Source organism: Cololabis saira, chromosome 5 (assembly GCF_033807715.1).
Source record: "Cololabis saira isolate AMF1-May2022 chromosome 5, fColSai1.1, whole genome shotgun sequence".
Taxonomy (NCBI): Eukaryota; Metazoa; Chordata; class Actinopteri; order Beloniformes; family Belonidae; genus Cololabis; species Cololabis saira.
Genome location: NC_084591.1, coordinates 12714826 through 12729721, shown reverse-complemented (window position 1 = coordinate 12729721; position 14896 = coordinate 12714826). Strand labels below are relative to the sequence as shown.

General features: G+C 39.0%; 2 protein-coding genes across 2 annotated transcripts in view; both read right to left on the bottom strand.

Moving 5' to 3' along the window:
- Window positions 1-10031, bottom strand: part of LOC133443748 (cytochrome c oxidase subunit 5A, mitochondrial) — a 10322-nt gene extending 291 nt beyond the window's left edge. The window contains exons 1-5 of the mRNA XM_061720940.1: window positions 9875-10031; window positions 8349-8465; window positions 386-507; window positions 175-292; window positions 1-90 (exon numbers count right to left, since the gene is read on the bottom strand). The exon at window positions 1-90 is cut by the window's left edge and continues 291 nt beyond it. Of these exons, the coding sequence (XP_061576924.1) occupies window positions 179-292; window positions 386-507; window positions 8349-8465; window positions 9875-10007 (486 nt within the window). The 5' untranslated portion in view covers window positions 10008-10031 and the 3' untranslated portion in view covers window positions 1-90; window positions 175-178. The remainder of the gene's footprint in view (window positions 91-174; window positions 293-385; window positions 508-8348; window positions 8466-9874) is intronic.
- Window positions 10032-13129: 3098 nt separating this feature from the next.
- On the bottom strand, window positions 13130-14493 carry rpp25a (ribonuclease P and MRP subunit p25, a). Its single transcript, XM_061722458.1, has one exon. The coding sequence runs from the start codon at window positions 14204-14206 to the stop codon at window positions 13586-13588; it is 621 nt and encodes a 206-aa protein (XP_061578442.1). The 5' UTR covers window positions 14207-14493; the 3' UTR covers window positions 13130-13585.
- Between the last annotated feature and the right edge of the window lie 403 nt (window positions 14494-14896).

The window sequence follows — 14896 nt, the reverse complement described above, 5'->3', positions numbered from 1 at the left end:
ATAAAGGCCAAATTAAATAACGTGCACATGTTGATGCAAACATTTAAATATAACGGTGTTGTGTTCTGGGTGTGTTCTCCATCACTAGATCTGAAGAAGAAGAAGAAGAAACAGATTTGTTAGACCACCATATTGAAAGGGAAGTACTTGACTTTAGAGAATGTCAGGACTTACTTAATTAAACTTTGTCCATGCCAAGCTCTTCAGGTGTAGGGATGCCAAGCTCGTCTAATGTTGGCCGCAGCTCCTGGATCAGGTATGGGTAGATGTCTTTATGAGGCCCAGACTTGTCCTGTGGCAATGAATAATGGAAACGGTTAATCCTTAACGAATGACTACGAATTGTAAAAGGATGGTGGCCAACAGCGTTCCCCGATGTGCTCACCTTCACCGCTTCCAAAATTCGAAGTGCACTGGCCAGGTCATTCAATCTCCGACAGGCCCTCAGTGCCGCATCCAGGATCTTTGGCTCGGGTACCAGGTCATACCCGATCAATGTGTTCATCCCTGAAACATTGAGATTATCTTTATTTGCAGAACAGCAACAGAAATCACTCCCAGCCCCTTTTAATATTGAACATTTGATCCCATTGAAATATTTTCTAGCAGTCAACATCTAAAACGGAAAGGGATTTGAAATTATGTAAAACCTTAACCTTATTTAAAGAAACATTGAAAAGAAGGATGATGTCCTTATATTAAATTAATGAGTGGTGATGCTTGCTATGTTGATTTGGGTATTTATTTAATTGGAGATTTGCTTAGATTTTTTTAAGGATGAAGGTAACATGTAGACTGCACCTTTTTTTTTTAAATCTTTTTTATTTCTTGAGGGATTTTTGTTATCCCCATGGAGGCAATTTGTTTTACTGGCAGTCTTTCTCTTACTTCTTACTTTTATTTCATTAATTTAATTAATCTTTTTGAGGGTAGGCAAATAATAAGCTTTGCTTCAGCCTACACCTTTTTCGGTCTAGATGTTATTTGTTTATTTGTATATTGGAAACTTTTTTGTAATGTTTTCTTTGAACAGTGTATTCGTTTTCTTGTTGTCATTTTTATTCTTTTTTTTTGTGTGTCATGACCGAAAATAAACTAAACTAAAAAAAAACGGTGCATCTTATTCTTCTGCAGCAAAAACGGGCTTCCACGAGAATCAGAGTCACAACAGGACTCTTTTCGTTATTTAGATTAATTATTTAGATTCAATTAGATCTTTATTAGTCATTGTTATATAACAAAATTAAAAGTGCCATCAGTCAGTGCTAAAAAAACAAACAGGCCATAGCCTACAAAAACACTTTCACACAACACAAAATAAAACAAATAAATGATTAAAGCCAATGAACAATTAAAAATAGCCTACACATGCACACAATCCCTCATATCAGTTACAGTTTGTTTTTGAGTAAATTGAGTTTTGTTACAGATGTAGGATAAAAACTGTCTCTAAATCGGGTTCTTCTTGTTTTTATTGCTCTGTCCCGTCTACCTGAGGGCAACAGTGTCCAGGGTGAGAAGTGTCCTTTGTGATCTGTTTTGTCTTTTTAATACAGCGGTTGTTGTGCAAGTCCTCCAGTGAGGGGAGAGGGCCGCCCATGATTTTTTGGGAAGTAGTCACGACCCTTTGCAGAGCCTTCCTTTGAGCCACCGTGCTACTGGGTATAGTAGTCTATTTTAAGTTGGTCTCTGATAACCCCAGGTTAAAAAATCTAAGGGTTGTATTGGACTCGGATCTGAACTTTAACAGCCACATTAAATCAATAACATCAGCAGCTTTTTACCATCTAAAAAACATTGCCAGAATCAAACAAATAGTGTCAGATTTAGAAAGAGGAATCCACACATTTGTCTCCAGCAGGCTAGACTAGTGCAGGAGTCGGCAACCCGCGGCTCAAGAGCCGCATGCGGCTCTTTAGCGCCGCCCTAGTGGCTCCCTGGAGCTTTTTCAAAAATGTTTGACCTTTTTTCTTCTTCTTTTTTTCTTCCTTTTTAATCTCGACATTTCGACTTTTTTCTTTAAATTTTACTTCAACATTAACTTGACATTTTGACTTTTTTCTCGACATTTTGAGATTTTTCTCGACATTTTGAGATTTTTCTCGAGATTGTACTTCAACATTAATCTCGACATTTCGACTTTTTTCTCAACATTTCGACTTTCTTCTCGAAATTTTGACTATTTCCTCGACATTTCGACTTTTTTCTCAACATTTACCAATGGGCTGAAAACAGTTCTATTTAGCTTTTTTAATTTAATTATTCAATGAAGGTTTTTTAGAATTAATTGATTTGCCTTCTTGTAATTTTATGTAGCTGTAAAGCACTTCGAATAGCCTTGTGTATGAATTGTGCTCTACAAATAAACTTGCCAAGCCACGGTGCAACTTAAAATTCTATTAATAGTGTGTATTGATCCTCCAACAGCATCCAATAATTCAATTACTGAAGTAATGTTTGATAAAACTACACACAGCTGTAAAATTACAATGAGTTTTAAAAAACTGTACATCAGTATTTGAAGAAAATATAAATGAGACCATCACAAACATCTAGTTATTTCTTGTAATTTCCCTACGGGATTAATAAAGTACTGTTGAGTTAAACCAAAGTAAAGGATCAGATCAAAGAATAGCCCATTTTGTCTAGGTACAGCTTCGCGTTGCTATCTTTGCTGCATCAGGGGTTGAAATAGAAAAAGTTGCAGCACTTTTCCCACGCAGACCTGTTCTGTCTGGGTCAGGCCTGTCTACGCTGTTCCAAATAAGGTTGGGTATTAAAGGTCTAACTCCATAATACAGTCTGAAGAGTAGCTCAAGCAACAAATATATCACATGTTTGCAATTTCATGTTTACCTGAGTGCTACTCCTGTAAATCTCTGATTATACAGTTTCTAATTTTAGTTATAATTTTTCAATTTTATATTAAAAATTGCTGGGGGGGGAAATTCCTGGACAGCCAACTAAGCTGTAATTTCCTAAATTTTTTTTGCAGTTTTTGTCAAAAAAGAAAAGCGGTTATAAATAAACAAGATCCTTCCTAGTTTTTTTTTCTTAATTAAAAAAAAAACAATCATTTTAATACCTACACCATAATTCAAGTAGAAAAAGGAAACAATCAGCACTAGTATTAAAAAGCTTGTCTCTTCCAAAGTACAGGAAATGTGAGTATCTTGCTTTTCTACACTGCAGAAACACAGGAAAGGAAGCCCGTCTGTGCTTCCAACGTTAAACTATCATTAGGTCTTCCTTCCTCAGACTTGAGGTCATTTCCAAGCCATCTGAGCTGGGACCTTCTCAGACATCCTCACTCCACAGAGCAGCATGTAAGGGGAAGTGTTGGAAAACTAGGACTTTATTCTTCCTGTCACACTAAGGAATATACAGACAGTCCCAGCAGGAAAGACGGAGAATGCCATAAGGTCAGAGGACGCTACTTAATTTCAGTGTAAAATAACAAACTGATCCCACTGGAGGGACTTCGTAGCCACCATTAGCTAGACCCTCCAGGAATCCGCGATTCCGTGATCGCGGAATTTTTCGCGGATTTCACGGCTGTCCGTGGATTTACAGACCTTCCGTGGATTTCAATGTCTGGTGCAGAAAAATCACTTTTACTGGGGTTAATATTGCATTTGTCCGCGCTGAATATGCGAATTATGCGGGGCTCGCTTGATTTCACCGCATCATCGCCGACATTTTCGCATAAAGTTTGGAAAAAGGGGGGAGTGTTGTGAGTGACATATCGGGATGCCCGGTCGCGACGTGCGGGACCCGCCCGGGGACCTCCGCACCGCTCGCAGAAACCGCCACCCCGCAAACAGCAGCTCTCACCCGCGGGGGTGAGAGGAAAAAGAGGGTCCCCCGCTTGCGCGGTGGGCGCGGCTGCCGGTGGACTCAGGATCCGCGCTGACCGCGTACCACTGCGCCTGCGAGGGCCGGCGGAGGCGGACGCACGTTCCCATCCACTTGGGGGATAGTGGCGGCGGACGCGTGGGGGGGGTGGTGACGGAGCTCTGTCTCGTCCCCCTCGTCGCGCCGGTGCGCCCGGCAATCACCCGAGCACCGAGCCGCGGGTGGAGAGGAGAGGCGACCGGCCCGGGGGCCGGTCGCCTCTCCTCTCCACCCGCGCTCTCCTTTTTTTTCTCTTACGACCTCAGATCAGACGACCCGCTGAATTTAAGAGGGAAGAGCTCAGCGCCGAATCCGCAACTTCCTGCATATTTCGCATATTTTGCAACTTTCCGCCCTATTCCGCAACTTACAGCATATTCCGCAATTTCACCGCATAAAAGCACATAAAAAACCCGCACATTAAATCGCATAATCAATGATTTTAGCCCGCAAAATCAAGGATTTTAGCCCGCGGAATCAAGGATTTTAGTCCGCGGAATCAAGGATTTTTGCCCGCGTTTTTCTGGAGGGTCTAATTAGCACACATTAAACTGATTTAAACTCTCCCTTTTAACATGTTTTCCTCTTATTTGTTTAGCATGTCACTTACAAATACTACTAGAATTACTTCTTCATGCCCCCTTTTCTGACAATTTGCATCAATCAATTTCATATCTGAAGGTATAAATACTTACATGTTTATTATTATATTATTATATATTTTTCTATTATGTACAAATTTATATACGAAAATATATTGTGATGATGAGCTAATACTGGTGAATATGTATATGTTGCTTGGGATTGTTCTTATAATGTAAATAATGTTCACCAATCACTTTAGCAATTGTCTGAAATAAATTCATTCATTCAAATATCAAAGCCCATTAAATAAAAAAAAAGTTAAAAAATACAATTTTGTACAGAAGTACCCTTGGATTAGAGTTAATTACACTCCATTATGTCATTTTTTGACAAATTACTCATGGAAGACTCTGCCCATCCTGCAGAGTCAATGCTGATCTGAGTGACTGCAAAGCCTTAAGGCTGAGTTATGGTTCTGCGTCAAAACGAAAAAGACACACCTTTTGATATTTGCACCTTACTGGGAAACACAGCTTTTCATTTTCATTCCTTTTTTCAAATGATATAACCTGAGACAATATCATTTCTATATAATATAATCTGATGCTATCCATTTCACCTGAATGATGCCACCAAAGCAACTAGTTTTAAAAATAGCAACATGCTTAAGGGAAAGAGGAAAAAAAAAAAAGAACATTTCTGTTGGAGAGCGTTCCCAGAACAGCCCTGCGAGAATGAAAACTTTCCACCCATAACCCAGTGTCCCACCAGGTGCTTAATCACCAAGCTCCTGTTTTTTCGTATGTTTTTGTTCTGTCCTCAGCGAAACTAAAGGTCCCACTGACTGGGAACATTTCAACAGCCGAGTGCTGCAGAGCGTGTCGTGAGACTGTCATTTACCCTTTCAAGGTTGAGATCATGTGGAAATCACATGGTCATCTGCTCGTTTGAAGTAATTACTCACAAGGTCCTGTCCTTTCTGATATTATACGTACTTTATAACAAGGATGGGATATCGTCTATTACAATACAAGATCTTTCCAGAGACCAAGAACATGACCCCCGCAATTATTACATAAAAACGGCAGGTAAAATTCCCCTAGTGGGAGAAAAACCTGTAGGAGGGAAGAAACCTTGTGCAGGACCTGGATCATAAGGGGGGACCCTCCTGCCGAAGTTCGGTCGGACAGAGCGGGAAAAGGGAGGCCAGAAAGAGAGAATGAAGAACAGAGGGCGGAGAAACACACTATGTCGAAGGGTACACAAGACATTAACTATCCGTGAGGAGGAGAACTAAGAGTTTTATGTACATATTACTGATACATGGTAATATTTTTCGTTGATTTTTACAATTAACCTCTCCTTCTCTCCTTGTACATGGTTGAAATCTCTACTGAGACTGCATACTTTACCCACGACCTCCAGGGGTTGGTTTGGTCAACATGTGGTTGTTTTAAAAAGTGCTATACAAATAAAGATTGACTGACTGATTGATCAACATTCTCAGCTATTTTACATGCATGTAAATAAGGATGAATGATCAATCGCATTTGCCATAATATCGCAATATTATAAAATGCGATTTTGTAATCATAACAAGTGCGATTATACGGTTGTCATGTGATGCAAGAGTGAGATGAGCTGAGGAGGAGTTGATTCACTGGATTGCATCAACTTTTCATGCTGTGCTTTGTTCTGTTGCATGATTGCCTCTGGCTTGACGCAACAGTCAAACTGAATCAGCCGAAACTTTGGTCCAGAAGTGGAACAGCATAACCGCACTGGGGGATTATGCTGTGCAATGTCAGGTGTGCAGGGCATGCTGTGCTAACGTTGCTACTTCATGGAGTAAAAATCCAAACTTTTTCCAACACTTAAACCACCATACAGTCATGTATGACAGTTGTATGACTAAAATGTAAAGAGCTATTGTGCCAGACAAGCCAAAAAGGCAAAGATGGGGATCATTGTCCAAAATGTTGGAAAGTGGGACTCCATGCGAGCAGAATTTAAAGCTGCAAGGGGAAATCACTCAGGCAATTACTGATGTCTTAGCTAAAGATACTGTATGGTGGCAGTAGTGTGACCAAGCCTGGGTGCACAATATTGATCAACCGTACAGCAGGAGTTTAATTTGTCAATTTTGAATAATCAAAACAATATTTTTAACAATTAATCCAAACTTAATGTTCATTTTCTCACTGTGGGATATTGGATACTGAGAATTATCTGCCTATCAGAACTCTGATCAAAGTTATCAATATTTTGGAGCACGATGCTGATTAACCTTCCTTTCTTCCTTCAAGTGAGTCAAAGACCATGTTATGTATCAGACCCCGTCCACACGTAGCCGGATATCTGCGGATATCTGCTAAACCGGAGATATTTTCCTACGTTTGGACCTGTCATCCACACGAAAACGCAAATAAACGAAGCTTTAAAAAAACTCCGGGCAAAGTGAAGATTTTTGAAAACTCCGTTTATGTAGATGCGTGTAGACACACACAACCGGAGTTTTGCGTTTTCGAACGTCACATTATGCGCCAAAACAACAACAAATCTGCTCTGACGCGCGCCTTTTGTTTACTACAGATGATCCAGCATCTGTTCTCCAAGCTATTAAATAAATGGTCTCTGGTCTTGACCACCGCTTACTGCGTTACACCGACACAGAGCCTACAACCGTAGGGTACGCGGCAACGCGCACCCTACGGTGCCCGCGGAGCCGCCGCGGAGCCCACGGAGGTGCAGCTTCCCGGGAGCCGCAGATGATCTACAGGTTATGAATGTGGTCGAAAACGCAGATCTTCGGTTATGTGTGGATGCAAATTTTTTTATAAACGGAGGGGGGAAATATTCGTTTTTAAAAATACCCGGCTACGTGTGGACGGGGTCTCAGTCTCAGTTCACAGATCAGTAGGAAGAGATTGGTAATTTATGTGACCTTAAAAAGAAGGAGGTATTTAAACGAGTAACAAAATTAGATCTGTGTTATATTTCTTCACTCGTTTGGTGAGTTTAAATGTCCCACTTTGAAATGGAGTTGGAGTGATCTCTGCTAACACTGAAGTTAGTTTCTGAAAAATATATAAGTATAGAACGTATAAAAATGTGTTAGTATTAAAATCAACCCTTAGGTTTTTTTTTAACTTGCATATTAAAATCGCTATATTAGAGAAAAAATAAATAAATAATATCGCAATTAGATTATTTACCCGAATCATAAAACCCTACAAGTTAAGCTCAAATTAAAACGCACATTTCAAAGTAGACTTTATTAAACATCGCAGTAAAATCAGTTATTGTGTGTTGTTTTCATGAGTCTTATTTCCATCACCATCTCTCACTCATTGTGTTGCTGGTTAATAGTTTACGTAAAAATAGTAACGTCTTTAGTAAGAATTCAGTTTAACTGACACAGCGCATTAGAGAGTAGAAACAGTAAGATAGAAGAAAACATCTGGTAAATGCCTACACTAGTTGACAGTAAAGGAAATTTAGTGTTCTATAACACTATTATTCTTTTTATTATTACAATAGTAAAATCCATCAAAAAAGACTAATATATCAATCTGAAAATACAGATGTATAATGGTTCGGCCATATGCTCCAGCCTTACGTGGTGGCAAAATTAATTACAGAAATCTGTACAATTATTTTTGTAATTTAACTAAACAGATGACAAAACAAATCTCTTCATTGCATGACCTTAATGCCAAGAATTAACTCATGTTGTGTACAGCTCAGAAAACTCCTCTGTCTCATGGGAAATATTTGTAATTGTTTAACAAAATGCATTTTGTCATCTTTTAACAACTTAGTATCCTAAACGTTTAATGATTCAGTGTCAGCGCCACACACAAACTTACCCTTTCTCAGTTCCCATGCATCAATATCAGGCTTGCTGAAATAAGTGATCCAGCGGGCATCAAACTCCTCATCGGTCTCCTCTTTCCCATGTGAGTAACACCTTTGGGCCAAAACAGCTGAAAAGTAAATTAGAAAAAAATTAAATAAAATTATGTTAGAAAAAAGAAAAAAGGATGTACCTTTCCAATAAGAAAAATAAATAAAAAGAGCCCCCTTCATCGACATTTAGCGTTATGTAATCCAGAACAAGCAGACAAGGATACACTGACTAAAGAGCAAAAAGGACAAGTGCAATGTGACTCATCCGGGATCACTGCCATCAGCCCGACACGACTCTGCACGTAGTGGGTTGACATAAACAGTAAAACCATTTGACATATATCCCTCGTGTCGTAATCCCCCAGCCAAAAGGGTACAGCAGCAACATCTTAGCTTAAAGACCCCTTCAATAGGAAAAAGTCAGGTCTATGAGTCGATTTTGACTCTTTTATAGGCTCAATGTCTCATCAGTTCCATGTTAAAAAGTAGTTGGCTGAGCAGGTAAGTTAACCCAGTTAGCAACTCAAATGAAATATCCTTATTTCAACAGTGTCTAAAACACAAATACTCCCCTTGCAGTCGAATTGTATACTCTGATTAGAACCGTTTTATATATTTATTGTTGGCTTTGTCTCGAACCCAACAAAACCCATCAAATTAAAAGCGTCAACATAAAAAAAGCAAAACAATTTAACAGTCTCATCCAAAAATAAAACACACGGCAAAACAATGTGTTCGAGAGGGAAAAAGGAGGAAGCAGAACGCTTATTTAGTCCTCCTGTCCCTTCCTCACAATATCATATATAAAAATTTAAAAATTAAAAGAAAAGAAAGAAAAGACAAAATAACAAAAAATAAATACAACAGAAACAAGATACAATATCCTAAATTCAAACTGTCAATTTATCCTGAACCCCTTGTACTTGTCAGTATGATTTTCCTTCCTTATTTATTATTTAAGAACTCATTTTTCATTCGTTTATTTATTTTTCCCATCAGGTCATTTTCTGACAAATTAGTCATGGAAAACAGCCATATAATTCAGCCTTTTCAGCCCAACATGCACATGTTTCTCAATCTGATGCCCTTGTGTTTACACCTGAGTTTGTCATTGTTCTTGTTAAATAAAGTTTTAATAAAAAGCAGCCTGTTAAGGCTGATTTATGGTTCTGCGTTACATCGACGCAGAAGCTACGCCGTAGGCTCTGCGTCGATTTAACGCAGAACTATAAATCTGTTAGCCGTTAGCATTTAGCACAGGCCCTGCCGGCCGGGTCACGACAAGGACACCGCCGTCCCAGAGTCCCGGGACTCTCCCGAGGACCAGAACCGCTCTGCTCGGGTGGATGAGGTCTGTATCGGACTGAATGTGGTTAAATTGAGCTTCTCCGGTGTCCAGGAGAAGCTTTTCAGTGAATCACCTCTGATTGTTTCAGGATTGTGGTTTTTATTTTGGTTTTTTGAGTAAATAAAAGTTCACACATACCTCGGCTGCCCTGCTGCGTGCGGGCTAGACTCCGGGCACCGGAGAGCGAGAGTCGGACGGCTGCTCTGAACATGTTGAGGGACGAGCTGCGGGTTCTGGCGATCAGGACCGGTACCAGGGCTGCTCTGCGCATGCGCCAGCTGGATTTCACCGGCTACACTGACCCGTCCTTGGTTTTATTTTTACCCTGTGTGGTTGGCTGGCCGGTAGAGGGCGCTAGGGGGCCGCCCCCATCAAATCAAGAGAAGAATACAATAAATATTTTAAAGTGCTGGACATGCGAATAGAGATTAAAAGTGTCTATATCACAAACACAATATCTTATACGAGCATCAATATGGTTTTAGAAAAAATCACTCCACAGATATGGCCCTTTTACAACTGGTGGAAAGAATCTATACTGCTATTAATAATAAAGAATTTGCTCTTGGCATTTTCATAGATCTTTCCAAAGCCTTTTGATACTGTGGATTATACTATTTTACTTGACAAATTACATCATTATGGTTTCCATGATATTACTTTGAAATGGTTGTCTAGTTATGTTCATAACCGCGAACAACATGTGCATGCCAACGGTTGTTTTTCTTCCAATGTTAAGATGTCATGTGGAGTCCCTCAGGGATCAATACTAGGACCCCTTTTATTTCTCATTTATGTAAATGACCTGGCTACTGTATCTTCATCCTTTACACCAATCTTATTTGCTGATGATACCAATTTGATACTAACTCACAGAAATTTTGATTCACTTATTGAGCAAGCTAATTCTGGTATAGCAATGCTTTCAAAATGGTTCCTTGCAAATAAGTTGTCGTTAAATGTTAACAAATCTAATTTCATTGTATTTGCAAGTAAAAACAAAAAATATTGTCCGCAAAAAGCTAAGATTTCTATTGGTGGTATTACAATCAATCAGGTTTCATCCACCAAATTTCTAGGTGTCTTTGTGGATGAGAATTTGTCCTGGAAAGAGCATATACATTCTGTAACTAACAAAATCTCTAGATCCCTTGGTATCATCAGAAGAATCAGAGGTTTGGTCCATCAGGCTTGTCTCGTTACTCTGTATTACAGTTTAATTTATCCTTATCTCATTTATGGCAACATTGTTTGGGCAAGTACATATTCATCAAATCTACACAAATTACTCATTACTCAAAAGAAATTTGTAAGAATAGCTACTTCTGCCTCCTATTTGGCCCCATCTGCCCCTTTTGTTTAAAAAATTAAATTTATTATCCATCTATGATATTAACATACTCCAATCATGTGCTTTCATTTACAAATGCACTTATCTTGCAAATAGGCTTCCAAGTACTTTCAAAGATTTTTTTAAGACCAATTCGCAAATTCATAACTATAATACCAGACAATTTGAGGATCTCCATTCTTCATTCAGTCGTACCAATAGCACTCAGTTCTCCATCAAAGACAGAGGTGCCTCACTCTGGAACTCTCATATACTTATCGCAAAATCTTCACTGTCTATTAATAGTTTCAAACAGAGATTGAAGACCAGCCTTATTGACCAAGCGTCTAGAGTGCTTCCACTTAATGTGGACTCACTTCTGCACGTGCACACCGAGAAATTGTCTGTTTATATCCATCTTTTTTGAACGCTGTTTTTTTTTGTTTTTTTGTTTTTTGGTTCTTGCTATTATTTCAATACAATGTATTTTTCCTGGTGAGAACTTTGAACAAGCCCATTTAGGGCTTCCTTTCTCACCTGCACATATTTTCATGTTTTTTTATGTTTATTTAAACTTTTGTACCGTTTTTTTATGTTGTGCAAATAAACAAATCAAATCAAATCAAATCAAATCAAATCAAATCAAATCTATGTAACGTTTTTATTCTCACAGACGTTTGGTTATAATGACATCTATTATAAATATCTCCATGCCAGAAAAAAAAAAGACTATCATATCAAATGTGCGACAAGTAGAGTACGTATAGACAGAATATACTATCTCTTCAATGGTGTATAGTAAAATTGAACTTAACAAGAAACATTTAACTAAATCTAAGGGACCCATTGTTTCTTTTTAAACAAGTATTGCATATAACTGTGACAGTTTATAATACTAGAGAAAATAGTTTACACACACATGCTACTTTTTAGTTTAAACGCAAAATTACAGAGTATTATGCGCAACAAAGTTTGATATGGTACATTACATTTTTCATACTGACAGTACTTTTTTCTCTTTGTATATAAGGAAAAGTGGTACTTCTTTTATCCCTTGTAGACAGGGACATCACTCACTTTAGTGAAATTATCTCCACAATCATTTGAAATGCGTAAGTATTACTTTATTTAGGAAGAGTTAATGCCAAGGAAGCATCCATCCAATTACACACTTCATCCTGTTCAGGGTAGGAGGGTCTGCTGGGGACTGTTTTTGGGGAAAAATCCTAGGTACATCCTGAACAGGGCCTCCAGTCCATCACAGGCCTACAAAAAAAAACAAAAAAAAAACCCAAAACAACCACAAATGTACACAATCGCTCCAAGGGCCAATGTTCAAACACAAATCAGCTCAGCGTGCATGTTTCTGGACTATGGGAGGAAACCCTAACCCCCCATGAGAGATTTACTGAAGCCACTGCCAGCTTGAAACAGAAAAAGGAGCTCCGTTAAACTGCTTGGAGCTTTCCTGGCTTGAAAATTCCCTTTTTTTTCTCAAGTTTTAAATCTCCCTGTTGTTTACCATTACTCGTCTTCAAATCATGCTGCATTGACAAAACACTGTGCAGCCACTTTGTTAGATGCACCTACCCTTAACACTAACATCCATGCTGTCTGGGCATGCAAACTGGTCTCATCATCATAGGATATAAACTTAGGAGTCAGTGAGGGTCCGGATATGCAACTGCAATACATTATTTTAAAATGAAAAAAGACTGGGGTGCTGATATGACCAAAGGTGCAAACGCAGAAGACACAGCTAGAAAGAAAGCTGTGGCATAGGGCTGGGCGATATGGACCAAAAGTCATATCTTAATATTTTCTAGTTGAATGGCGATACTCGATATATATCGATATTTTTTCTGTGCCATAATTGGGGTTTCCCCCAAAGCATTATAGCATAGCATCTCTGTTAGCTTAATTTTTTTCTGAGGCAAACCCTTAAAAAAACAGTCAGTTTTAATACAATGCCTCGTGCCAAATGTTACACAGGTAACTTTATTAACAGAGGTCTGCACAATATCAAAATGTATAAAACAAATGAAATAAAAATAAACTGCCTGCATATATAGAATAAAAATGCTTCTTGAATAAAATAAAACAAATATCCCTTTCCTGCATAACAATTAAATTAAAATACACTGTGTAATTAATACAATGTAGACAGTAACAGGCAGACTTTTCCACTGAGGTTGACAGTTGTACAAATAACAAAACATTTGTGCAAATCTCAAATAAAACATTCAAGGAAATTTGTCAAAAATAAGCTATATCAAAATCATAAAAAAAAAAAAAAAAAATGTAATCAATATAAACGATATTGTCTCGTACCATATCGCGTTTGAAAATATATCGATATATATTAAAATCTCGATATATCGCCCAGCCCTACTGTGGCACTATAACCCTGTGGTATTTTGTCACAGAATTTTCAGAAAGACCGTAGAAAATATTGTAAATTTATGGATAAAACAAACATAAAATCTCTGCTTTGAATGATGTAGCAAGACTTTGCAGGTTCAGGGAGGACATGCAGTCCTGTCACCCCGACGAAGTCTCTTGGCTGTGTGTTTTGACAAAGGACTGCCGGCAATCTTGATCAGACCACAGCGGCTCTCTGCATCCTCCGTGGAAACACTGAGAGTTTGTGGGGGTTGATATCCAGGCTCCTGGGGATCCAGAGGGTCTTTAGAGAGTAGGATACAGATGGCAGGAACAGTTTTTTCCACCGATATACCAGCTGCACCCTGCTGTGGATTCTCCCAAACCTCAGTCACTCTCCTGTAGTAGAGCTTGGACACCTGATGCAGTCCTGCCACATTACGTTTCAGGATTTCCACACAGGTGATGGTCTTGGTGACTCCTCGGTCCGAGCCCGTGAAAATCACTTGTCTCGGGGATGTCCCGTTGCTGTCACCTCCCTCTTTCTGCATACGAGTTGTTGCAAAGTGCAGTAAATTGCGGATTTTGCTTCCTTCTTTGACTCGCATGTGCAAGACGTCGGCAGCCACGCCAGGGATGGGATAGGGACTGCTGTCTTCTGTGCGGCTGATTCTCCTGAAGATGCTCCGGCCAGCCTGTGAAGTTGGAGATACGTACGGGCCAGAAGGAGTAACTAAAGTTGATTTACTCTCCATCATAGTGCAATTAAGTCATTGAATAGAAAACAAGAAAAACAAGGATGTGCAACTGTTTTGGTTAAGCTACACCTCATTGAGATTTGAAGCATGTTCTTTCTAAGCAACATGAAGATCCCTCATTTGAGTAATCCAAACTTGTGTCTTATCTTGATCTTCTCTTTGTTCCATGTCGATGCTGCATTTCCATTTTTTTGTTCTGTGCATGGAGATATATCAGCCGGGAGAATGAAGAGGGCATCTCTTCATCTAGTCCCATTGACGGGAAGGAAAATATGTCCTTGTTCCATTCAGTACTGAAGACAGCTGATGCCAACAAACACACATGAGCACAGAGAAAGACATGCAGAGTGGGACGTAGTGCTCTTAAAGGCACATACAACGTTTTGCCTCATGTAAAAAAAAAAATCAGTCTGTCAGATTCTTGCCATGTGTTTATTTATTTGTCTGTAAAACACCTCAGGACTTGGGAGATTTTATTCGTTTGAGTGGTTGCTTGAGTTCCATGGATGAATGAACAGGAGTTAATGAGATTTACCAAGGCATGCAGCAGGAGCAATTTCAACTGATCCGGACTTGATTGTCACAGTTTTTCACCGTTAATGTGTTTTTTTTACACATATTGAGTCAAGTTACAGTCTCACTCAAATGAAAATATAGATAAGTATAACTGTATTTAAGTAATTGATGTTT

Excerpts from the sequence above, each read along its gene's own strand:
- rpp25a (XM_061722458.1), bottom strand. The coding sequence starts at position 14,206 with ATGATGGAGAGTAAATCAACTTTAGTTACTCCTTCTGGCCCGTACGTA.